General features: G+C 38.5%; 3 protein-coding genes across 5 annotated transcripts in view; 2 read left to right on the top strand and 1 right to left on the bottom strand.

Annotated features, from left to right (window-relative positions):
- Positions 1–2,823, top strand: part of zmiz1a (zinc finger, MIZ-type containing 1a) — a 141,769-nt gene extending 138,946 nt beyond the window's left edge. For all 3 annotated transcript variants that reach the window (XM_086093289.1, XM_086093291.1, XM_086093292.1), the window contains one exon: positions 387–2,823. In XM_086093289.1, the coding sequence (XP_085949415.1) occupies positions 387–494 (108 nt within the window). In that variant the 3' untranslated portion in view covers positions 495–2,823. The remainder of the gene's footprint in view (positions 1–386) is intronic.
- Positions 2,824–5,228: 2,405 nt separating this feature from the next.
- Positions 5,229–8,748, top strand: ppifa (peptidylprolyl isomerase Fa). Its single transcript, XM_086093591.1, is given in 8 exon segments — positions 5,229–5,447; positions 5,560–5,590; positions 5,662–5,750; positions 5,854–5,925; positions 5,927–5,951; positions 6,027–6,028; positions 7,040–7,113; positions 8,445–8,748. Coding segments are annotated over 8 exon segments (573 nt in total). The 5' UTR covers positions 5,229–5,303; the 3' UTR covers positions 8,581–8,748.
- A 1,349-nt stretch (positions 8,749–10,097) lies between these two features.
- zcchc24 (zinc finger, CCHC domain containing 24) overlaps positions 10,098–21,789 on the bottom strand; it is a 45,084-nt gene continuing 33,392 nt past the window's right edge. The window contains exons 3-4 of the mRNA XM_086093590.1: positions 21,037–21,201; positions 10,098–14,638 (exon numbers count right to left, since the gene is read on the bottom strand). Of these exons, the coding sequence (XP_085949716.1) occupies positions 14,525–14,638; positions 21,037–21,201 (279 nt within the window). The 3' untranslated portion in view covers positions 10,098–14,524. The remainder of the gene's footprint in view (positions 14,639–21,036; positions 21,202–21,789) is intronic.

The raw sequence follows: 21,789 nt of genomic DNA, 5'->3' as shown, positions 1-21,789 counted from the left end.
ATAAAAACATATATCAATAATATAAATAAATACTTCACTTAGCCACCAAGTGGGAGTACAATACAGTCATGTGGAAAAACAAAGTTTCACTTAACTTACTTACTGTTAGTGACTCTAATTTTCAGTAATTTAAATCGTTTTATCGCAGAGGATAAAGAATATCAGCCTGTGATTATTTATACATTGTCTTTCTACATGTTGCTTCACTGTTTGTGTTCAAAAATATCTGTTCTTCAAAGCATTGTAACACTCCCACAGATGCTATTTGTTAGCTCGTCATTGACGTTTTCCACAATGTGTTAGCATTAAGCTAGAAACGGCTTGTTCTGTATTACTATACTTTTCTCAAAAATCCTAATTGTCCCCATTTTTTGGTTCGTCCACAGCTGCTTCCAGAGCTGGCCAACCCAGACGAGCTCCTCTCGTACCTGGATCCTCCCGACCTTCCGACCAACAGCAATGACGACCTTCTCTCCCTTTTTGAGAACAACTAACCCCACCCCCCCTTCCTCCTTTCAAGCTCACCTCACGGGGGACGCGTTTGACTGTCCGGTCCACAGACGCGTCGTCCACCTCCCACTTTGACACTTGAGACTGTATCCCATGCGCACACGTGCACACTGTCTTTCTCGAAGATGTGCTGCGTGGGACGTAAAAAATAAAAGGGATGGGACGCCGCTCATCCCTGCACATGTTTTTTGTGTAAAGATTCCACCAACAACATCCACGGCCACGTTGGCGGGCACAAAAAAAAAAGGCGACATCATGCATATGTATATAGTTGATATACATGTCTATGATACCTTCTCAAGTGTGCAGCTATTATTATGATCATCACCTGTAATCGACAAAAGCCAGGAGACAAGGAAAAGTTTTTTTTTTTTTTATATCTAAGCATGATTTGGCTTTTGTGGGAAAAACAAATCTTGTATGTGTTTGTGTGGTTTTGTCCACTTTTTTCAAACGTGTTCTTCCAAGACGGCAGCACATGCCACGACCTTTCAACCCCCCTGCTCATCCCCCCGCGTCCAGAGTGCACGCGGTAAATGGAGCGCACGAGTAGCTGCGCAGTGTGTGCGTGTGTGGTCATCCTGCCTGCAGCATATGTAAAGTGGGGAGCAAATCCACCGCCGTGTTCTTCTTCCACCCCGCATTGCTCTATTTATTATGTCTCACTCTTCCACATCTTTTTTTTTTTTGCAATTGTGCCAATGCATCCTGTTGATCGTTTACCCAATCTATATTTATTGCTTTAGCACATCTGTTGTTGTTTTTTATGTCGTTTTCATTTTCATATGCTTTTTTTTCTCCGTCCCCTGTCACCAAAGCAGATATTTCCTATCTTTTGTAACTGTATTCGAACGCAGCATCTGTCCCCAGCATCATGCAGCCTCCTTTGTGTGTGTGTGTGCGTGTGTGTGTGTGTGTGTGTGTGTGTGTGTGTGTGTGTGTGTGTGTGTGTGTGTGTGTGTGTGTGTGTGTGTGCACAACTGTTGTATATACGCTTTGTGAATACTTAGTGACTGTGCAGTGCTGTGCCCATCTATTACTGTCAACTAGACATGGTACTGTGTGTCGCACCCACCCACACACACACACACACACACACATTATACAAATACTGTACTCACAAACCCACTTCCGAACTGTTCCAAATGCACTCTGGCCTTGTATTATGTGTCAGTGTACATTTTTCCCCTTCGTCATCCTTTTATTTTTATTTTTTAAATGTAATGTGTTGATATTGTGTCTAAAATAAGTGTAAAAGCAGCTTAGAGGTCCAAATCCCCCCCCCCCCCACACACACACACACACAAATATGTATATATATGTGTATATATATATATATATGTATATATACGTATATATGTATATATATATATATATATATATATATACGTATATATGTATATATACGTATATATGTATATATATACGTATATATGTATATATATATATGTATATATATACATATGCATATATATATATATATTTATATAATTGGATACTTTTAAACAATGGAATGTTTGTTGCAAAAAAAACACATTAATTTTATGTATTTTAACCACAATTTTGTATTGTTTTAAGTTAATTATTTTTGCTTTTCAGTTTGATGCAGTCAGTGAATTTTAAAATGTACTCTATTTTCACCCCCTTTTTTTTTTCTTTATACACAACCAAATATGATTTACTTGTGGAATATTGTTTTGAGTTTCAATGTAAAGACAATGCACTGCCCATTGGGATGTTCCCTACACAGTCATGTTTGCATCCAAATTGTACTGTCCACATCCAGCCAATGACAAGAGCATTCATGTAAAAATAGAGAAAAAAAAGAAACCATGTTGGATTGGGAGGCCGTGACTGTGAGGGGTGTGTGTACATAATGTAAATGACAAATAGAGACCCATTAACAGAAATGTATTCATTTTTCTCCAGAGGGAGTGTGCATAGTGTATTTAGAATTTGTAAAGCTTGCATCCTCCTGTCAGACGTCCCAATTGAATTCATGTTTGACCATCGCAAACCTCGCCTGTTCTATGTAAAAATACTTTATGTAAACCCTCCCTTGCATGGGGCGGGGGCCAAGACACAAAATACATTTTTTTTCCCTTTGTGTAATTATTCTGTGTATTTCTCTATGGCCCGTGTACTTTATAAAGGTGCTACAAAATGATTCACACCCTTCATTAGAACTTGGACACAAAGCTTTAGAGTTTGTAAAAATAAAAAAAAGTCATAATACAATGTCCAATTTATAGTTTTTATGCAATTTGGCAAACAATGCTATAAAGGTACAATCTGAAGTGATTGGCACAACAAGTGGCAGTTGTCTTTCTCTCTCGTGGTGTTTGTACATTCACTGATGTACAATCAGATCAGACAAACATTGTGATTTCTAGTCTTGCAAATCTGTATGTAGTTAGATGACGTGACATCCTAATATTTATCTAATAAATATGTATTCCGATGAAACACAATGTTGGACGTGCCTCTTGATACTCAAATTTAAGTGTTTATAAAAATTTATGAAATAGGTTTTGAGTAGTAGTGGAGGCTTGAATAGTCACTTTGTCACGGTAAGAGAAGCTGCCAATTTAATTGTTTATTTCTCATTCATGGTTTGTAGAAGATGCACAGTTCATTTAAGAAAATAAAATGTAGGTATACCGTGTAAAATACCACATCACAGACAACACAGCTAAAATATTAAATATATATATATACAAACCCAATTCCAAAAAAAACAAGGGAACACTATACAAATTGTGAATAAAAACTGAATGCAATTATGTAGAAGTACCAAATTTCAATATATTGTTCAGAATAGAATATAGATGACAGGTCAGACGCGAAGATGGGTAGAGAATCACCAATTCTTCCATTGTTGCGCAGAAAGAGAGTGGAGAAATATCAAAAAGGTGTTTACCAGTGAAAATTTGCAAAAAGTTTGAAGTAATCATCATCTACTGTGCATAACATCATCCAAAGATTCAGAGAATCTGGAACAATCTCTGTGTAAGGGTCAAGGCCGAAAAATCATACTGGATGCCCATGATCTTCGGCACTGCACCGCAAACAGGAATGCTTTCTGTAAGGGAAATCACAGAAAGGGCTTAGCAATACTTCCAGAAAACATTGTGGATGAACACAATCCACCGTGTCAGCCGTTGTTGCCAGATGAAACTCTACAGTACCAAGAAGCCATTTCTAAAGCAAACCAAGAAGCGCGGGCGTTTCTCTGGGCCAGGGGTTATTTAAAATGGAGTGTGGCAAAGTGGAGACCTGTTTTGTGGTCAGACGAATCACGATTCGAAGTTCTTTGTGGAAAACTGGGGCGCTATATCATACTGACTAAAGAGGACAAGAACAACCCAAGTTGCTATCAGCACTCCGTTTATAAGCCTGCATCTGTGATGGTATAGGGTTGCATGAGTGCGTGTGGCATGGGCAGCTTCCACATCTGGAAAGGCATCGTCAATGCAGAAAGGTATATTCCGATTCGAGAACATGTGCTCCCATTCAGGCATCATCACTTTCAGAGAAGATCTTGCATTTCTCAACATGATAATGCCAGACCACATGCAGCACCAATTACAACATCATGGCAGCGTAGGAAAAGGATCCGGGTATTGAAATGGCCAGCCTGCAGTCCACTTCTTTCATTTATAGAGCACATTTGGCACATCATAAAGGGGAAGGTGCAACAAAGAAAGCCCAAGACAGTTGAACAGTTAGAGAGACGCGTTAGACAAGAATGGGACAGCATTCCTATTTCTAAACTTGAGAAACTTGTTTCCTCGATCCCCAGACGTTTGCAGACTGTTGTAAGAAGAAGAGAGGATGCCTCACAGTGGTGAAAATGGCCTTGTCCCAACGATTTTGAGATTTGTTGACACCCTGGAATTTAAAATCAACATAGTTTTCCCTTAAAATTATACATTTTCCCAGTTAAAACTTTTGACCTGTTCTCTTTGTTCTATTCTGAATAAAATAATAAAATATGGCACTTCCACATAATTGCATTCAGTTTTTATTCACAAATTGTATAGTGTCCCAACTTTTTTTGAAATTGGGCATGTATATATATATATATATATATATATATATATATATATATATATATATATAAATGAAAACATTTATCATAAAATGAAAAATGGAGGACAATCTGGTGTTGTATTCATTATTAATATTTATGTAAAAGTAGTTCATAGATAGACATGTATTAATGGGAATATTGCTTTAATGTTGTTAGTAGTATTTAAAAAAGAGTCAAAATTGTATAATTGCCCCCCCCCCCCACAGTATTTGTTGTTTTACTATTATAACTACAGTACAAATACATGCTACTTTTATTAATACTATAGTATTAATATTTGGTTAATATGCATATTTATTTTTACATTTTATTATCTATTGTTAATAGTAATAGCAAGCATATTATTTTTACGACTATTATAGTGCTATTTAATATATTATTTATATATTTTTCCAACAATGTAATTTGAAAAAAATAATTACTTATCACATGACTCACCAAGTGATTTACATTATTTAATTAAAATAAAATAAAGTAAATATAATTATATTTAAAATATATATTACAGTTTGCATAGCGTTTCATTTTAACTCAATAAATATTCGTATTTTTAAAACATTATTGCATTACCAAATTATGCCTCGTGATGTCGTTGTTAAACTTCCACTCCCTGTCAAGACTGAGTGACGTCACACGTCAACACGAGCGGCACCTCTAGTCTGGAGACGTGCTAAGCTAAAGCTAACAGCTTGAAGCTACGATGTTTGCCGTCAAAAACCGAATCAAATTCAGCCCACTCGGCATCGCCACGGCAAGGCTGCTCTCCTCGAGTCCGGTCGAGAACCCTGTCGTGTTTCTGGACATCGAGGCGGACGGTGAGCCGCTGGGGAGAATAATCATTGAGGTAGCTAGCTAGCTAGCCATCTTGATAGCATGGTTAGCTTCTCTCGAGGACCTTTGGTGTCCCCTGCAGGGCGCCTGTGAACACTGTGCTTCTTTTGCTGTTTCTCTTACAGCTCAATGCAGACGTGGTGCCAAAGACTGCAGGTAAAGTATATATAAACATTATAAGGTAATTCCAGCTGCGATATAACTAATAAACGTGTTTTATTTCATAGAGAATTTCAGGGCTTTGTGTACAGGCGAGCATGGCTTTGGCTACAAGCGGTGTGTTTTCCATAGGATCATACCACAGTTTATGTGTCAGGTGAGATTGGTATCACACTGCTTTAAAAAAAAAATAAGGAAAAAAAGTGTCTCTTAATGTTGTTTTGGATTATTTTGTTGTTGACGCTGTTTATATGTTGCAGGGGGGAGATTTCACCCAACACAACGGCACTGGAGGAAAATCTATATATGGGAAAACATTCAAGGATGAGAACTTTTAAGTTAAAACACACCGGAGCAGGTCCATCTGAATTTTTTAAATTTTATATTCCCTTTTGATGAACTACGGCTTCTCTTGAAGTCAATCAACACCCAGGCGTGATCATTATCTTCCAAATTTGTGTACAGTGAAATGCATATATGTGGTTCCGCATTCGCAGATTTTATAACAGTAATATAATACAAGTAAACAATACAGCCAGTTTTGCTTTGGTGCCATCTTGGTGCCATCTTGGTGCCAAGGAAAGTTGAAGTGATTTGATGAGCTTTATTCACACAAAAGTAGTCATTTGCCGCCATCTTGTAATTTCAGTATAGTATAAAACAGTTTTGCTATTCATGGTAGGGCTCGGTCTCAAGTCACTATAGCTAGAATAAGACACTATCCTACGACATTATTACATCATCACCAGCTATATCTCAATATCGTTTTTGTTTTCTCTTAGTGTTTCTATCCTTTGTCCTGGTTTCTGCGCAGATCACACATACCAAATGGTCAAATTGAAGTGTTCTCCCTCCATTCCATTTAAAGTCAGCAAATGTCTGATTCTCGTATGTCTCTAAAAAATTATCTTGAGCGATTATCCTGTGGTGTGGAGTATGTCGAGTGATTTCTTCTCCCCAGTCTGCTCAGAAAATGGTCATAATTGTATGTGTAAACCTGTACCCGCCTTAGAAAACAACAATAGCACAAAAACTTTAATCACTCACTTAATTAAAAATAATAATAATGAACATGTTGTAAAATCATCAGATCATGTTTAAAAATAAAGGAAATAGCTCATCATTATATATTTGTTTAATTAAAACAATTGTTTAACCAACATTTTATTTCATATTTATCAATTTTAGGGAATCAACAAGCTCTGCATATAACACAAAGAAATTGTACTGTACTTTTCAGGTGTGCTCTCTCTTTTTTTTTTTTATTACTGTATTACTTGCATGTCCACTAGGTGGTAGTACTGAATTTTCCTTCACTGTATTTGTCTGCTCTTTATAATCACCAACTAAATATCCTTCTTACAAGTGCCGAAATGAAATACAATTCAAAAAGCACTTCCTTTACAATAGTAATGTTAAATGTTGTGTTTGTTTTTCATTGTGTAGGGACTGTCAATGGCCAACTCAGGTCCGAACACCAACGGCTCCCAGTTCTTTATCAGCACCACGAAAACCGAATGGTAAAATCATCTTCAATACTTTTAGTATAAACCATAACGCATATGTGAAGCTGAAATTAAAGTGAGAATCAATCGGCGCCATTGACCACACATTGATTATATCTCGTCCTAGCCTGTGGAATGTCCGCAAGACGGTATAACCACTAACAGAACAGAACAGAACGTAACAGAACCAGTAGATCAAGGAAACCAACGGCAGTTGATGACAGAAATATTTTGAGAACTTTAACGTAAGACCCTCAAACAACTCTTTATACAATCAGGCAAAAAAAAAAAAAGAAGAAAATCTCCATTGGGCAAGACCGAAAGTCATGAAATGAATAAAGTTGCAAACTTCCCATTAGCATTACAAGAACACCAGGTTGGAATTTGGCAAAGCGCACAAACAAGCCTCAAGAATCCTTGGGTGAAGTTTTATGGACTGATGAGACAAAGAAAACGGAAAGGATCTGCTCATGTTTCGCAACATAAATGTACAAGCTTATCTGTAAAATCCTGGATTGGCTGGCAACCAGTTCAGGGTGTACCCCACCTTCTGCCCCAAGACAGCTGGGATAGGCTCCAGCACCCCCGCGACCCTTGTGAGGAATAAGCGCTTAAGAAAATGGATGGATGGATATCTGTGAAACACAGCGGAGGCAACATCTTGGCTCTGCCTTCCATGGTTCCTTAAAGGGATGGACTCATTAATCTTAAATGATAATAAATTATGGTGGCACTGAAATAAGCTCAAAGAGCTACATAAACATTTGATCTAATAAACTGCCAAAACAATAAGAGTTCACCAGGGCCAGGAAGTGAAAAATTTTGAATTTGCCAAGTCGGTTTCTAAACTTTCAACGGTTTAAGTTTAGCAACTGGAGCACGAGTTTTACTTGCTAAAGTGGAGATGTCTATCTTTGCTAATAATACCTCCAAGTTGAGTTTTTTCTTTACAAATAGCGCTTCATATACAAAACAGCTGCATTCGAGCGTAACAACTGCCGTGTCCTGAGTTTTGTTTTTTTCAATTCTCAATGGGGTTGTTGGGGAATTTGGTTAATCTCTTTTTGCCATGCTGGGCGTACCAATGCCGTTTCATTTGACATACGCCCGTCACACCTGACAATTTGGTGGCTGAACGAGTAGACTCAACTTTACGCCTGCTAAAACAACGTCTAAGTATTGGCGCAGGTAGTGTAACCTGATTTAGTAAATTCAGAAAACAAGTTCTCTAAATTGTTTATTTCCGTAAATGCCCATCAAATCCTATGGAAAGTTTCAAACTATATAAAAAAAAAAAAAGTGCACCTTGTGATGGAGTTCCTGTTTTTTTGTTGTTTTGTGAGCAGGCTGGATGGCAAACACGTGGTGTTCGGACAGGTAACGTCAGGTATGGACGTTGTCTCAAAAATGGAAGCGTTTGGTTTACACGACGGCGGCGTGATCAAGAAAATAGTTGTTGCAGATTGCGGGCAAGGAAAATAGATTTTGAGGCGGGACTTGGGATAAAAAGGTCTTCTCTGATTGTTTGCGTCTTGTGTGTCTTTCTTGCTTCATTCATCTCATGTGTTATCGGATTATCCTTTTTAGTCCAAATCTTCACATTGTGAAATTCCTGCACCGCTTCCTGCCAAATAAACGTCTGATGTCCCCGCTCTGTCGGTCCACTCTGAGGACATTGGCTCGTTACCCCCCACTTCTTTGCTACCTTCCTGGAAAACAGCCAGTGGCTTTTTTTAGACACCATCCGCTTCCTGGCCATCCCAGCAGGAAGTGACATCAGGTGACATCCATGTGGGAGGCACAGTGAGCGCTGGCTTAAATTTTCTGCACCAGAAAATGTCTTTGAGCTCATCCATGAGGCCGGTTGCTGCTGCTGCTTACTTGCTGATACTTTATGAAAGTAAATAATAGAGACACTTTTTTTGTCCTGCAACCAGCCCTTAAATAAAAGCCATCTGCATGCTGACCTTCCACCAGCGTGTTTGCGTTCTCACGTTACATGGTTGCCATGGAGACGCTGGCACGTTGTTCCGGCTTGAGATGTTGTAATAAACGTGACTGAATTTGGGCCCCCACCCTGGCTTTTAAGACAGCTCGAAATGCATGAAAACTTAATGACAGCTTCACTGATGCTTGCTTTTAACAGCACGTAAATTTCCACACGCACGTTAGTATTTTTACAGTTACATTTAATAACTTTTTTACAAATAAAGATAATTATACAAAATTGTGAAAAATATTATATAAAATATACAACTAATTGGGTCATCTATATGAGGTGCATGATTTTTTAAATGTAGATCAAGAAAATAATTTGATAATAGTCAGCATTGAGTAATTATATTAAAAACACACATATATACACACACACACACATATATATATATATAGCATCTCTAAAGTGCATTTTTTTCTTACTTTGTGTAATGAGGCTATAAGCAATATAATCATATGTTTATGAAATACATTTTCTCAAATGAACTAAACACTAAACCCCAATTTTGCCATAATGTGGATTTCCGTGCAAATGTACCAGTGGTCTTTCTTGGCCTTCTAATAAAAACATTTTTTAAAGCGTGGAGAGTAAAAAGAAACACAACTCGCCTTCATCTCCTCGTCTCATTATTGACTGCATCGCCACAATTGGTGACCCCGACGTGATAACAGAAGCATTAAATTAGTCATTCTACTTGTTCTTTACTTTTCGTTGATTCTGTCGCTTTGTTTTTTTTTTAACATTGAGCTTTAAGGCTATGAATACTTGTGTACATGTGATTTCTTAGTTTTTGTTTTTTTTTATAAATTTGAAATGATTTATCTACTTGATCTCATTTTTATATCACATCATTTGAATAGGGGTATGTCGTTTTTTATTTATCAATATCAGTTACTTTATGGTGCATGACCAAGCTTCCCTTAATGCAGATGATGCCCACCAAGTGCTGCTTTTTGTGTTAATCCAAACAAACAAGACCACACAAAAGGCCAAAAAGAAGGCATACTTTCAGTCAGACTTTTATTCATCAAAGTAGACATCACTAGGCCGCTAACAATTATTTCCTAGCAAACAAATAAGGCACATTTTGGAATGCCGTTTCATGGACATGAAAAACAGACCACCGGTCGGTCAACTCTCGGAACCATGAATGTCCTTTTTTTTCTCAGAAAACCTCCTAAGAGTCCTTTTTTGTTGGTTTTCTTTATGCAATGCTGTGTAAGTGATACACACATTCTGCTCTTAACACATGACATACATTCCGTAAATAGTATTCCAAAAGCTGTCAATGTAATACTGCAACTAAAAAATAAAAATATTTAAATAGTAACATATGTAACATTGCACAAAGGTAATACTTGATTGGACACACATGCAAACTCTCAACTAGTTCTTTGTCATGAGCTAACAGCTAGCGATAACACTGGAACATCCCAAAATAGATCAGCTTGAGACAAGCTGCGTCTCACAGTTTTAACGTGCTCATACAGTGGCGACGAGACATTCTGCATGTTAACACAGTATCATACTTTTTACCGCAAAACGATTATACATGTTTGTACATCAGCTCATAGTTAGTAACGCTAATACAGATTACTTAAAGAAAAAAATCACAATGATTTATAATTGAAGATTAATTATGTACCAGCTTTTTCTCTTTTTTTTATTTATAATAAAATAAAATATTTTCTCCGTAGTGTAACTTGTTTGCATATTCTATACAAAAAGTGTTGTAAAAAAAAAAAAACATAAATACTTTTGCAGATTATTGTAAAACATCCAAGAAAATGAGAGCAAACTCTCAGCTAGGTTTACTTCTCAGCAAAGGCCCTTCTTCACACACACGTACACACCCGCACACAAAAAAGGCTTTAATATTGCATAACACTTGAAAAAAAAAAAGACGGCCATCAAATATATACATAAACATTCGTTCATAAAATATTTGTCATAACACGAGTTAGCTTGCTATAAAAAATGTCTACGTTTTGCAAAATAAACACATACTCTATATACTGTACGCTCATTTTTATAGGCTATATATATACTGAAAAGCTAATAGAAAAGTCAAGTATAAATGTAAATTCAAGACAAAAGAAGAGTTTTTTTGTTTATGTTTTTACTGCTTCCGTTTGCTCGTGATGTGCCGTTTACATCGTCACCAGGCTGACTTTTCAACTGTGCTAGTTGCTACACTACGGTTACGTCAAAAAGGCATCACTAGCGCACCACGGTGTGTTCAAAAGGCCTTCTGGTGTCTTCACAGTGCAGGGGTGTTAATAGATTTAAAAAAAAATGCTGCAAACAAATGTTTATTGTCACATATAATCATCATTTGTTGGTTAAGTGGGCTTTTAATGCAAGGCAGCCCAAATCGAATGCTCTCACAGGCCTGTTTTTTAAGTGTGTCCTCCCCACAATAATAATAATAAAAACAAGTATTGTTCCCATTTGCAATGAAGAAACACTAAAATGAAAATAAACTTATTTCAAGATGCTTTCATGTGAGCTGATGAGCGTGCCTGAAACATTGCATTATGGAGAACGTAGGACCTGACATCATTGCTACACATCGGTCTAAACAAATTCAACTTTTCTTCCTCAATGCGACTTGCTTTTACATTTATCATAAGCAATTGTAAGATGTCCAGCGGTACACATTGTGGGTGTCTACGGGTGAGCAATTCGAGCAAACTTCAAGTCTCAGTTTGTAAGGATTCAAACAATATTTAGTGTTCTTAAGATGCTTGTACATTTAAGGACATAGTGTAGCCTTACAGTTCATGTTTATCATGGATATTCATTATCACAAGCTCCAAATTCTGTCTTAAAGACCCTGTAAAGTGAAATCAGAGATGTGTTTCAAGATAAAGATATTTGCGGAAAATGTGCAAAGACTGAAAACTTCAGTGTGTAGTGCTTCGCTAGCTAGCTATGCCTACACCCCGAAAAAGTCTTCCCTGGATGCCACATTTTATAGAAGTTAAATTTTTCTTTTTTAAATTCCCAAGTTTTAGGTCTTTTGTTATTCAGGCTACGTAAAACATCATGAGTACATAACTAGCATGAAATATGTGCTCAAATATTTATCATATGTTTTGAGCAACACGCTAAATGACGTATGCCACCATTTTTAATAAACCTTTCCTTTAAGTGTCTGTTACATGGACCGACACGACATCGAGTGAGGAGGTCTGCGGTGAGCCTCCGGAATCATGCTAGCTCACGAGCTAGCTGTTAGCTAGCGCCCCTTGTCAGGTCAGGGAAAGCCCCGTGATGACTCAGTATGATATAGTCCAGCCACAAGGGGATTTAGGTGGATATATTTTCGTGGCTCAAACATGTGGATAATACGAAAGAGATGTAGTGGTATTTGATTGACAGATAAGTGAGGCGTGGTTTCAGCACATTGAGAGGGCATGCTTGCCCACAGCATTAGAGGAGCAGAGACAGCAGCTTGATTTATTTTTTCATGATTTTAAACCTCATTTTATATACATAGCAATTTGTTTTAATTGTTTAAATTTGGCAGGCTTCATGTCTGTGCTGTTTTAAATTTATAAGACTTTTCACGTTACAGGGACGTAAATAAGTAAGAAAGTAAGTTGCACTTGATAACTGTAGGGAGAGTCCTACAGCAAACCTCCGTTGTTTTGTATTTATTTTAACTTTGCCACACCTCCTACTCAATTTATGTCAACTTTTTTTTTTAACTTAATTTCAAACCTTCTATGCATCACAGTAAACACATCTACTGCACCAAATTGACTTCCCCTACTTTTTTCTTCAACTCATCCAAGGCCCATACACTATAATACAGTATAAAAAAATATTATGACTGCCATTTGTAGTGCTAATACATGCTAAGGCAGTTTTCAATCAGTGGAAATTGCATAAAGTATATCCTCTGTAGTTGACACTATTGTACTGTACATGCAAAGCAGTTAAAAGCATTTGAAAGTAATCCCCGCCCTAAAACCAACGTTGTCACATTACATATATCATTACAATACATGTGAGTATTAGGGCCACACTGAATTGTAAAATGAACATTACATTACTAAAGAATGAATTTGTTATATGATGAGAAAAAATAATACATTTTACAAGAACTTTTTTCTCAGAAAACTATAATATGCCACTTGAGCCTCGTAACACTAGGTTTTTGGGTTGTTCCCCCCCGTAATATTTATAAATGAATCTTGTGATGTCACAATGTTTGTCATGAAATACTACTTTAGTTACCCAATTTTAAGTTTGGAGTAGTACCACTTAATCTTCAAAACATTTTTTTTATGTCACTACTTTAGTCTCAACATTAAAACCTTTTTTCTTCATTCTTAAGACTTGTACAAATATGGCGACTTTCTCTGATCAGTCACCCCTTGAATCTCATAATGTTACATGTTCTTATTTTTCCACAATGTCTTGTAACATTAAAAAAAATTCTGGTAGTATACAAATTTAGTCACATAACACAAAGCTTTAAGTCTCATAAAATGTAAAATTATTTTCTAAAGATTAACACTTGGGTCTTCTTTTTTTCCTCGTAACTTTACTTTTTTCTTTTCAGGATGGCCCTATCATTCCTTCGAATCACGACGACGTTTTGCTCCTCCCTGTATTCTTTTTTGTTTGTTCTTGCCCAGCCTTTAAACGGCTGCTTTCCCACCAACCTTCATCAACCCTCTTTGCACTTTTTATAAGACAATCAACTGTTGTACAAAACCTTCAGTATTTTCCATTTAGTTTCAGTGCCTCCAGCAAGCATGAAAGTGGCACAAAAATCTCCTTTAAACAACGACAAATATGTTCACTCTATGCATGATGAGCAATTCTTGTTTTAAAAATGTTGTAACCAAAAACTGCATGGACGGTTAGTGAACATCACGGAGCGATACTAAGCCTACAGTAGTTTCCAAAGACATCTGGAAGCAGTTATGCAACAATGCAGTATACAAAAAAAAATAAAAATCATATATATTTTTTTCCTGTCCCAGTTCAAAGTCAAATTGCACACTAGACGATAACAAAATAAATAGGCCACATGTAAGCTCGGGATGTATGGCACATTATCCCTCAGTTAATTCACAGTTAATAAAGATGTGCTGCTGACCCTAAATGTGGTGTTTGCGTATATACAAACAATGCACGGACACACTTCACTTGGCAGGAAAATAAATGGAAGGCAGATTTCTGTAAACACAAAGGTGGCAAACCCCAAAATGAGGTCAACTATGACTGTAACATGAGCCTAATGAGAAAATGCTTGAGTGGGCTTTCCTGCACAACAAGCTGATGGCCACAAATGTATTCCTCTGGTTTTTCCTGAATGTCATCCCTTAAAACCGTGACTAGATTTGAGGGTCGATGGAGCGAAGGATGACTGGTAAAGCGTTCTTGCTCTCCGACCACAGCGACAGGAGACGTTTATTGCACACGGCGGCAGTAGTAACCCAGGACTTTACATTTCTCACACAGGTGTTGAGGGTGCTCTTTGCTCTGGTCGGACACGTCCAGGCCGTCCGGTTTCTCCAACGGACGCTGCAGGCGCAAAACACACACACACAAGAGTACGAGTGAGTCATGTTTAACACATCATAAATCCTGGCAAGTTTATTGGGCTTATTAGGTTTGGATTCCCTCCCACGTTTTGCACTGGCTAACGGGACTCTAAACGTAAAACATAGATATGCACCAATTTAACAACATGGTACTGGCAAGCGTTCATTTGATTTGGTGCACCTACTTTAACAGTGCATACATAGTAATTATTCTTTCATTTAAGTGGCCCAATGAAAATAAATTTATACTGATATGTGTGTACTGATAACATAAAAGTAGAAAAAGTTGACGTATGAGAAACCATTATGCGCTTAAAAAAGAAGAAGAAATAAGTGATGTTTTGGCTGTTAGTTTACACAATAATGACATTTGGGAGCTTGACTATAAGCGGGTCTTAAAAAAAACTACTAATCTAGTAGGTTAAGATTATATTGGCTTGATTAACCAATAGATTGGTCAGACATTGACCATTCCGGGTGGATACGGGCATACCAATTTTATTGGTTAGCCAAACAACCAATACAATTCGTTACAGTAGAAAGTAAGTCTAGATAGATCACTTGGAAATATATTTATTGTATCAATTTACTGTATTGCAATGTATTTATTAATTATGTGATTACAATATATTATAATATATAAATATAGTATTTAAAAATAGAAATGTGTGTCTAGATAGATCACCAGGCATGACCAGCTCAGTGGCCTAGTGGTAGAGTGTCTAGCCTGAGATTGGGAGGTTGTGGGATCAACCCTGGCCGGGCCGTACTAACGACTATAAAAATGGGAAGCATTTGCCTCCCGGCTTGACACTCCGCATTATGGGTTGGAATTGGGGTGTTATATCACCAAATGATCGCGAAGAATGAATTTCACCCCGCTTATGTGGGTGTGACAATCAGTGGTACTTTTTTTTCAAGAATCCCATGGGTCAAGGGATTCCCCCCAAAAATGTCAGCCTCTAACACAGATTAACCAATATCTTGGTCATAATGACCAATTTGTATCGGTTGGCCCAATCACCAAATATTGGTTGAAAACAACCTACCATTCTAGAGTGGTTGTTTTAACCAAAGGATCTGTGGGACACATAACTACCAGATTGGTCAAATTTAACCCTTTTTTGGTGGGGGTCAATTTGACCAATCTGTTTTTAGGATGTTGTTTTGTTTTGACCAATTCTTGGTCTCTTAGCCGATTAAATCAATCAGAATATACACGAGAGGGTGACGTGGACCTTGCAGCATGTCCTGGAATTTTATTTGAGCATTTATGGCTGACGCAGATTTGCGGGAGCTATGAAATAAATGACGCGATTGACGACAGCGCGGGAGGAATTCGAATCAGTGTAACGAGTCGACAGTGACAAGAAATATGTTTGCAGACAATGAAATATGTTTGTAGACATTGAGGAAAAAAATTACCACTTGTTCCCCCGAGGTTATTACAACTGCGCTCCAGCGTTGAAGGTAAATATATTTGGCATTATATACCCGCAGATGCAACATTTGTTTGTTGATTTAAAAAATATATATATTGAAGGTTTATATTAATTAACTTGGGTTTGTGTAAACGCCACAGGTGTAAGCTCAGAATTTTGGGGGGAATTATGTTTCTATCTGCTTCAGGAGCTGAGGTATCAATTATTTTTAATATTGCTGAATTTCCAGGAAAACCAGGTTTTCGGGGGGTGACTCAAAAGTCACCCTTAGGTTTGAGAGGCATGTTTTGCCAGGCACTTTAGGCCTTAATGGGTTAAAATTACTTAGTGAGGTTAACTGAATTGATATTTGCATTTAATATTATTATTATTATTTATTCCATGTCGGGTCACGGGGGCAGCAGCTTTAGGAGGGAAGCCCAGACTTCCTGCAGGTCCTTGGTCGTCCCTGGGGCCTCCTGCCGATGTGACACGCCCGGAAAACCTCTCCAGGGAGGCGTCAAGGAGGCATCTGAACCAGATGCCCGAGCCACCTCAACTGGCTCCTCTCCACGCGGAGGAGCAGCGGCTCGACCCTGAGTCCCAGCAGAACGAGGGAGTCCCCAGGGGGAGCGCTCTCCAGCCCATCCTCCAAGGACTCCAAAAAGGTTGGGTACTCTGAACTGCTGTTTGGTGCATATGCACAAACAACAGTCAAGACCCGTCCCCCCACCCAAAGGCGGAGGAAGGCTACTATCTCGTCTATCGGGGTAAACCCCAACGTACAGGCGCCAAGACGGGGGGCAATAAGTATGCCCACACCTGCTCTGTACCTCTCACCATGGGCAAATCCAGAGTGGAAGAGAGTCCAACCCCTCTTGAGAAGATTGGTACCAAAACCCAAGCTGTGTGTGGATGAGAGTCCGAGACTGTATCTAGTAGGATTTTCTCTGCCTCACACACCAGCTCCTACCCCGCCAGAGAGGTGACATTCCATGTCCCAAGAGCTAGCTTCTGTAGCCAAGGATCGGACCACCAAGGTCCCCGCCTTTTTCTGCAGCCCAGCCCACTATGCACCCGACCCCTTTGGCCCCACCCACCAGTGGTGAGCCCATGGGAAGGGGGACCCACGTTGCCTCTTTGGGCTGTGCCCGGCCGGGCCCCATGGGTGCAGGCCCGGCCACCAGGCGCTCGCCAACGAGCCCCACCTCCGGGCCTGGCTCCAGAGGGAGGTCCCGGTGACCAGCATCCGGGCAAGGGAAACGTCTGTTCATATATTGTGTTCATCATAAGGGGTCTTTGAGCCACGCTTTGTCTGGACCCTCACCTAGGACCTGTTTGCCATGGGTGACCCTGCCAGGGGCATGAAGCCCCTAGACAACATAACTCCTAGGATCATTGGGACACACAATATTCCTCCACCACGGTAAGGTGCTGGCTCACGGAGGAGCTGGGCCCCCCTATATCTAGTTAAAAATTGACAGAGAACCGTGCAGCACCATGGGGGATGTAGCTAATTTGCATATATTGTACTTTTATTCTTTTTCGTTACATTCTGACTTTCATCTTGAACCAAGTATATCTTTTTGTGTAATACAATTTCTATTTTTACCACATCTTTTTTTTTTTTTTTGTCGAAATCTTACAACTTGTCATGTTGGCATGTACATCACAGAAAGAAAACAGCAACATGGGGGACTTACAGTGCTTTGTACTTGTCCATCATTGCTATGGAGTAAGCAAGCATAATTTTTGCGGGTCTTTCTCGCCTGCGTGAAACTTCAAATCCAATTTCCTTGGTGTTTTTGTGTGAATGTTCCCTAATTTAAGCCCCATGCATGCGGCTGACCCTTCCAAAAAATGGCCAGTGAGCAAGAAAGTCAAAGCAATCCGAGTCTTCTCAATTAAAAAGGCACATGACTGTGCGAGTCAACAGCATACCACATTAATTTCTTAGATAAGGAAAGATGAATGGTGAAGCGTGATTTATGAGAATTTTTTTTTATAAGGTTTGTATGCGTTCAGATGATGTTTCAGACATTGTTGTGGTTCGTATATCTGGTTTGTCTTGGCCCAGATTTGACTTGTATTAATGGCGTAACACTGAACAAACAGCCTTTACGATTTAGTGTCGTTTCTGAGTGTTCCTGCTAGGAGACATCTGTCTTTGAAGATGTTAAGCAGCGCCTCTTTTTCAGCGTCTTTTATGCAGATGATTGGTGGACTATTATTTGCAACGTGAAGCAGGGGAGTGAAGGAGGTTGCATGGCCTCACAGTGTGGAAGTTATGCGCTTGATCTGAAATGCCAAATATACTACCGACTGACTGACTGACTGGCCTTGCTATTATTTCCCCATCTCATGTATATGGATGCGATTAGAAAGGACATATTTAGTCCATTTATAGGGACTGTCGGCTGGCATGAGAGGAATATATAATTGTGTGATATTGCTAACGCATGGAATATGCTTTCTTTTTCACATGAAACAAGTGAATGCGAGTCAAAGTGGTTCACTTCATGGAAACAAGATGGATGCATATTAAAGCCAGGGATAAAGATAGCTAGCTGAGTCATCTGAAATAGATGCCTTCTTATTTTATAGACATCATTACCATGTCATACACTGCCTGCACAGCAGACGTGGTATCTGTAAATATGATGGGCATTAAAGAGCCTAAGAAAAAAGGATACGCCACACGAGTGGGAAGAAAGAAAGTTTGTGATAAGAAATATGCATACATGGATTAGCAGCATAGCCAACAAGTGGTTAGCAGGTTTAGCAAGTTCTGAGATTCGGGGTTTTAACCTTGCCTGGTACTCTCTCCAGCTGAATAAATAACTGCCACAGCCACTATATGAGGAAATATAAAGTAGTTCATAACATGATAAAATCTCATTAGTCTATGACCTTTCCATTGTTTGGTAGTATTATGACTTATACTAACATTTAATGTTGCCAGTGAAGCAAAGCAAAGAGTGATATTGTAAAGCGGTGCATCAAGAAGTAGTCCTCATTTCATTCAGAATGTGGAATTGGAAAAATGTGAAATTATAAATATTAAAAGATGAATTGTTTGAGATGAGTATCTCTTCCTTCTCATGAGCGAGTCCTCTTCACTTTAGCCCTGTGAGGAACATTTGTGTTTGTTTTTGGAAAAAGCAGCATCTTGATTAATAAAATGTCATGCTGTTTTCATTCAGTTAGAGGGGAATTCCAATAGCTTCCGAGCACAATTACTCAAGAGCAACTCATGGTATGTTCGCGTCCTAAATAAAGCAATATTTATTTTAGAATTTGATGGAATCCAGGAAATGCAATTAGTTTACTGCGAGTTGGTTTAATGTCAAAAAGGCTAAACTAATTGTTGATACTGTGTTTTTTATTACATTCTAAATGGGACCATATGTGATATCCTCGAGTAAACACGCAGCCATGAAGTCTTAGTCACACCCTCAAAAATCAAGTTTGCCCTCACAAAAAACATGAACCTATCTGAACTTATCTACATCAGCCATCTTGTGACAAAATCTGAATAATTGTTGCCTATGCAGGAAGAAATAAGTTTCCTGAAAAGTCAACCGTTTAGCTGCTTACTGAGCTCAGATTTCAAATCCAAATTTCAAATTTCAAAAAGGAATTCTGGTGAAATGTGAAGAAATCTTTTGAGAGTTGACGTTTTTGGAGATATAGCGTAAATGGCACAAAAAGTCTTGCAACGAAGTCTCACGTGATTTAGGAAATCTCAAGATTTGAATAAGTATCACGCGAGCGCTGAAGTATTCTTGCAAGATTCAGTAAGTTGCGCATAATTTCAATTGGGCAAGAATCAAAAGATGTGGGGGAAAAAATCTTGTGAGAGTTCAAGAGGTTTGTGTGATTTAGCAGAATTCTTAAGAAGTCTCATGAGATTTAGTGCAAGTGATTTAGCAGAAGTCTCACAAGATACGAGAAAGACTTGTGAGACTCCTACAACTCCCCCGATATGTGAGGATGTGTGTCTTGTTCTAGCAGAAGTCTCACAAAATGTGAACAAGTCTAGCACGATTTCACAGAAGTATCATGAGATATGAGGAAATCTTGTGAGAGTTAAAGAAGTCTCGCATACCACAATTTAGTATAAATATTGCAAGATGTGAGGAATTTTTGTGAGATTTGAAGAAGACCCGCGTGATTTAATGCAAGTTTCACATAGTGTCACAAAGTCTCGTCTGATTATTGGAAGTCTCGCATTAATTAGTAATAGTCTTGCGAGATTTGAGGATGATTCCACTTAAATCATTCACTCCCAGCCATTTTCGCGGAAGCAACCCCCTTAGCTCCAGACTGTTTTATTGTATTTTGACTGATTTTGCATGGCCCACAGAATATTGTGTTCTATAGCTATAAAAACATGGAACCCACCAAAGGAATGATTAGTCTTTTCTTTCATCAGGAAAAAAAAGTATATTTGTATCTGTTTCCATTTTGCAGTAATTAGCATTAGATGTCAAAAAGAGGTTGTTGCAACATGGCCATGGCTGATACTCTGCTGCCAGCTGCTGGCAGTTTTTTGTGATAACTACCATTGCTTTAAGCCACCTCTTCATGTCAGAAGCTGCATCAAAGCCTTCTGTATGCTGTTTTATTAAAAAACAAATACAAAACAAAAAACCTAAAAAACTTATAAATATGATTTTGAGAGTGAAGGACAAAGTATTAAAAAACATATTTACACATTTTTGGGTTTGAATGTCTTAATGTTTAACGGATTGAACTCCAAAAACGGTTTGAATTGTGGGACATTTTCATGAAAATGTTAGTCCGTTTAAGGTTCATTGTAAACATTTGCAGTCCCGTCATTTCTCTGGGGGATTATATAAATCACACGTTTATTTCGGATCCAGCCAATTTTGGGCAAGGAACCACATTTGGTAACAAGTCAAAAAGGACTTTATTGAGGTCAAAGGTGGCATACCTGCTTGTGTGGATAGACGTTGATGTGGCACTTGATACATTCTTGTCCCATGTTGGCCCACGAGTTACCACTCATCCACTTCCTCTTACACTTTGGACACTTGTACTCGCCAAAGCATCTCTTCTTGCCCTGGTAGGGGGTCAGGCCTTCTCCTTTGGGTCGGGCCTGCACACGACAAAGCCATCAAAATTGAATACACTCCAAGCGTTTCTTGCTTCCATTCCATGCCGTTCGATTTAGCCGCAGAGTAACGATAATAATATTTGACAAACGGGTGTGTCTACCCTTTCATTGCTAATATAACAATCTTCACCAATCCCGTACACAGTGACACGCAGGTGGCTCAGCGTGCGCTTGTGTAAATGACGCACACTTCCATTGCAGCTGTAAGATGAAATCATTCCTATGATTCTCGTGAGGGAGATGATGGAGAACAGTCGCTCGAGAGAAATCGAGCTGGGAGGAGCACGCTCCTCTGATTTTATGTTGGCAACTTGATTTAGGCCACGACAAGGGAGGGAATTCACATACGAAATGTTTGTCGTCAAGAGGATACATTTAGAATAGAAGAATCTAACCAGAACACGAACCTATTCAAGACATAATATTTCCCTTGTGTATCACCCAAATTATGTAAAAAAATATATATATATAAATAATAATCACTCCCTCAATCTGTGTTGTTTTTTTAATCCAAATTTGAACCAAAATTAAATGGTCCACAAAGTTTCCCAGAAAGTTGTTCGTGGATGT

This window comes from Leptonotus elevatus, chromosome 13 (assembly GCF_054856555.1).
Source record: "Leptonotus elevatus isolate MCC_2025b chromosome 13, RoL_Lele_1.0, whole genome shotgun sequence".
NCBI classification, from domain to species: domain Eukaryota; kingdom Metazoa; phylum Chordata; class Actinopteri; order Syngnathiformes; family Syngnathidae; genus Leptonotus; species Leptonotus elevatus.
This window is presented reverse-complemented; position numbering and strand designations above follow the sequence as displayed.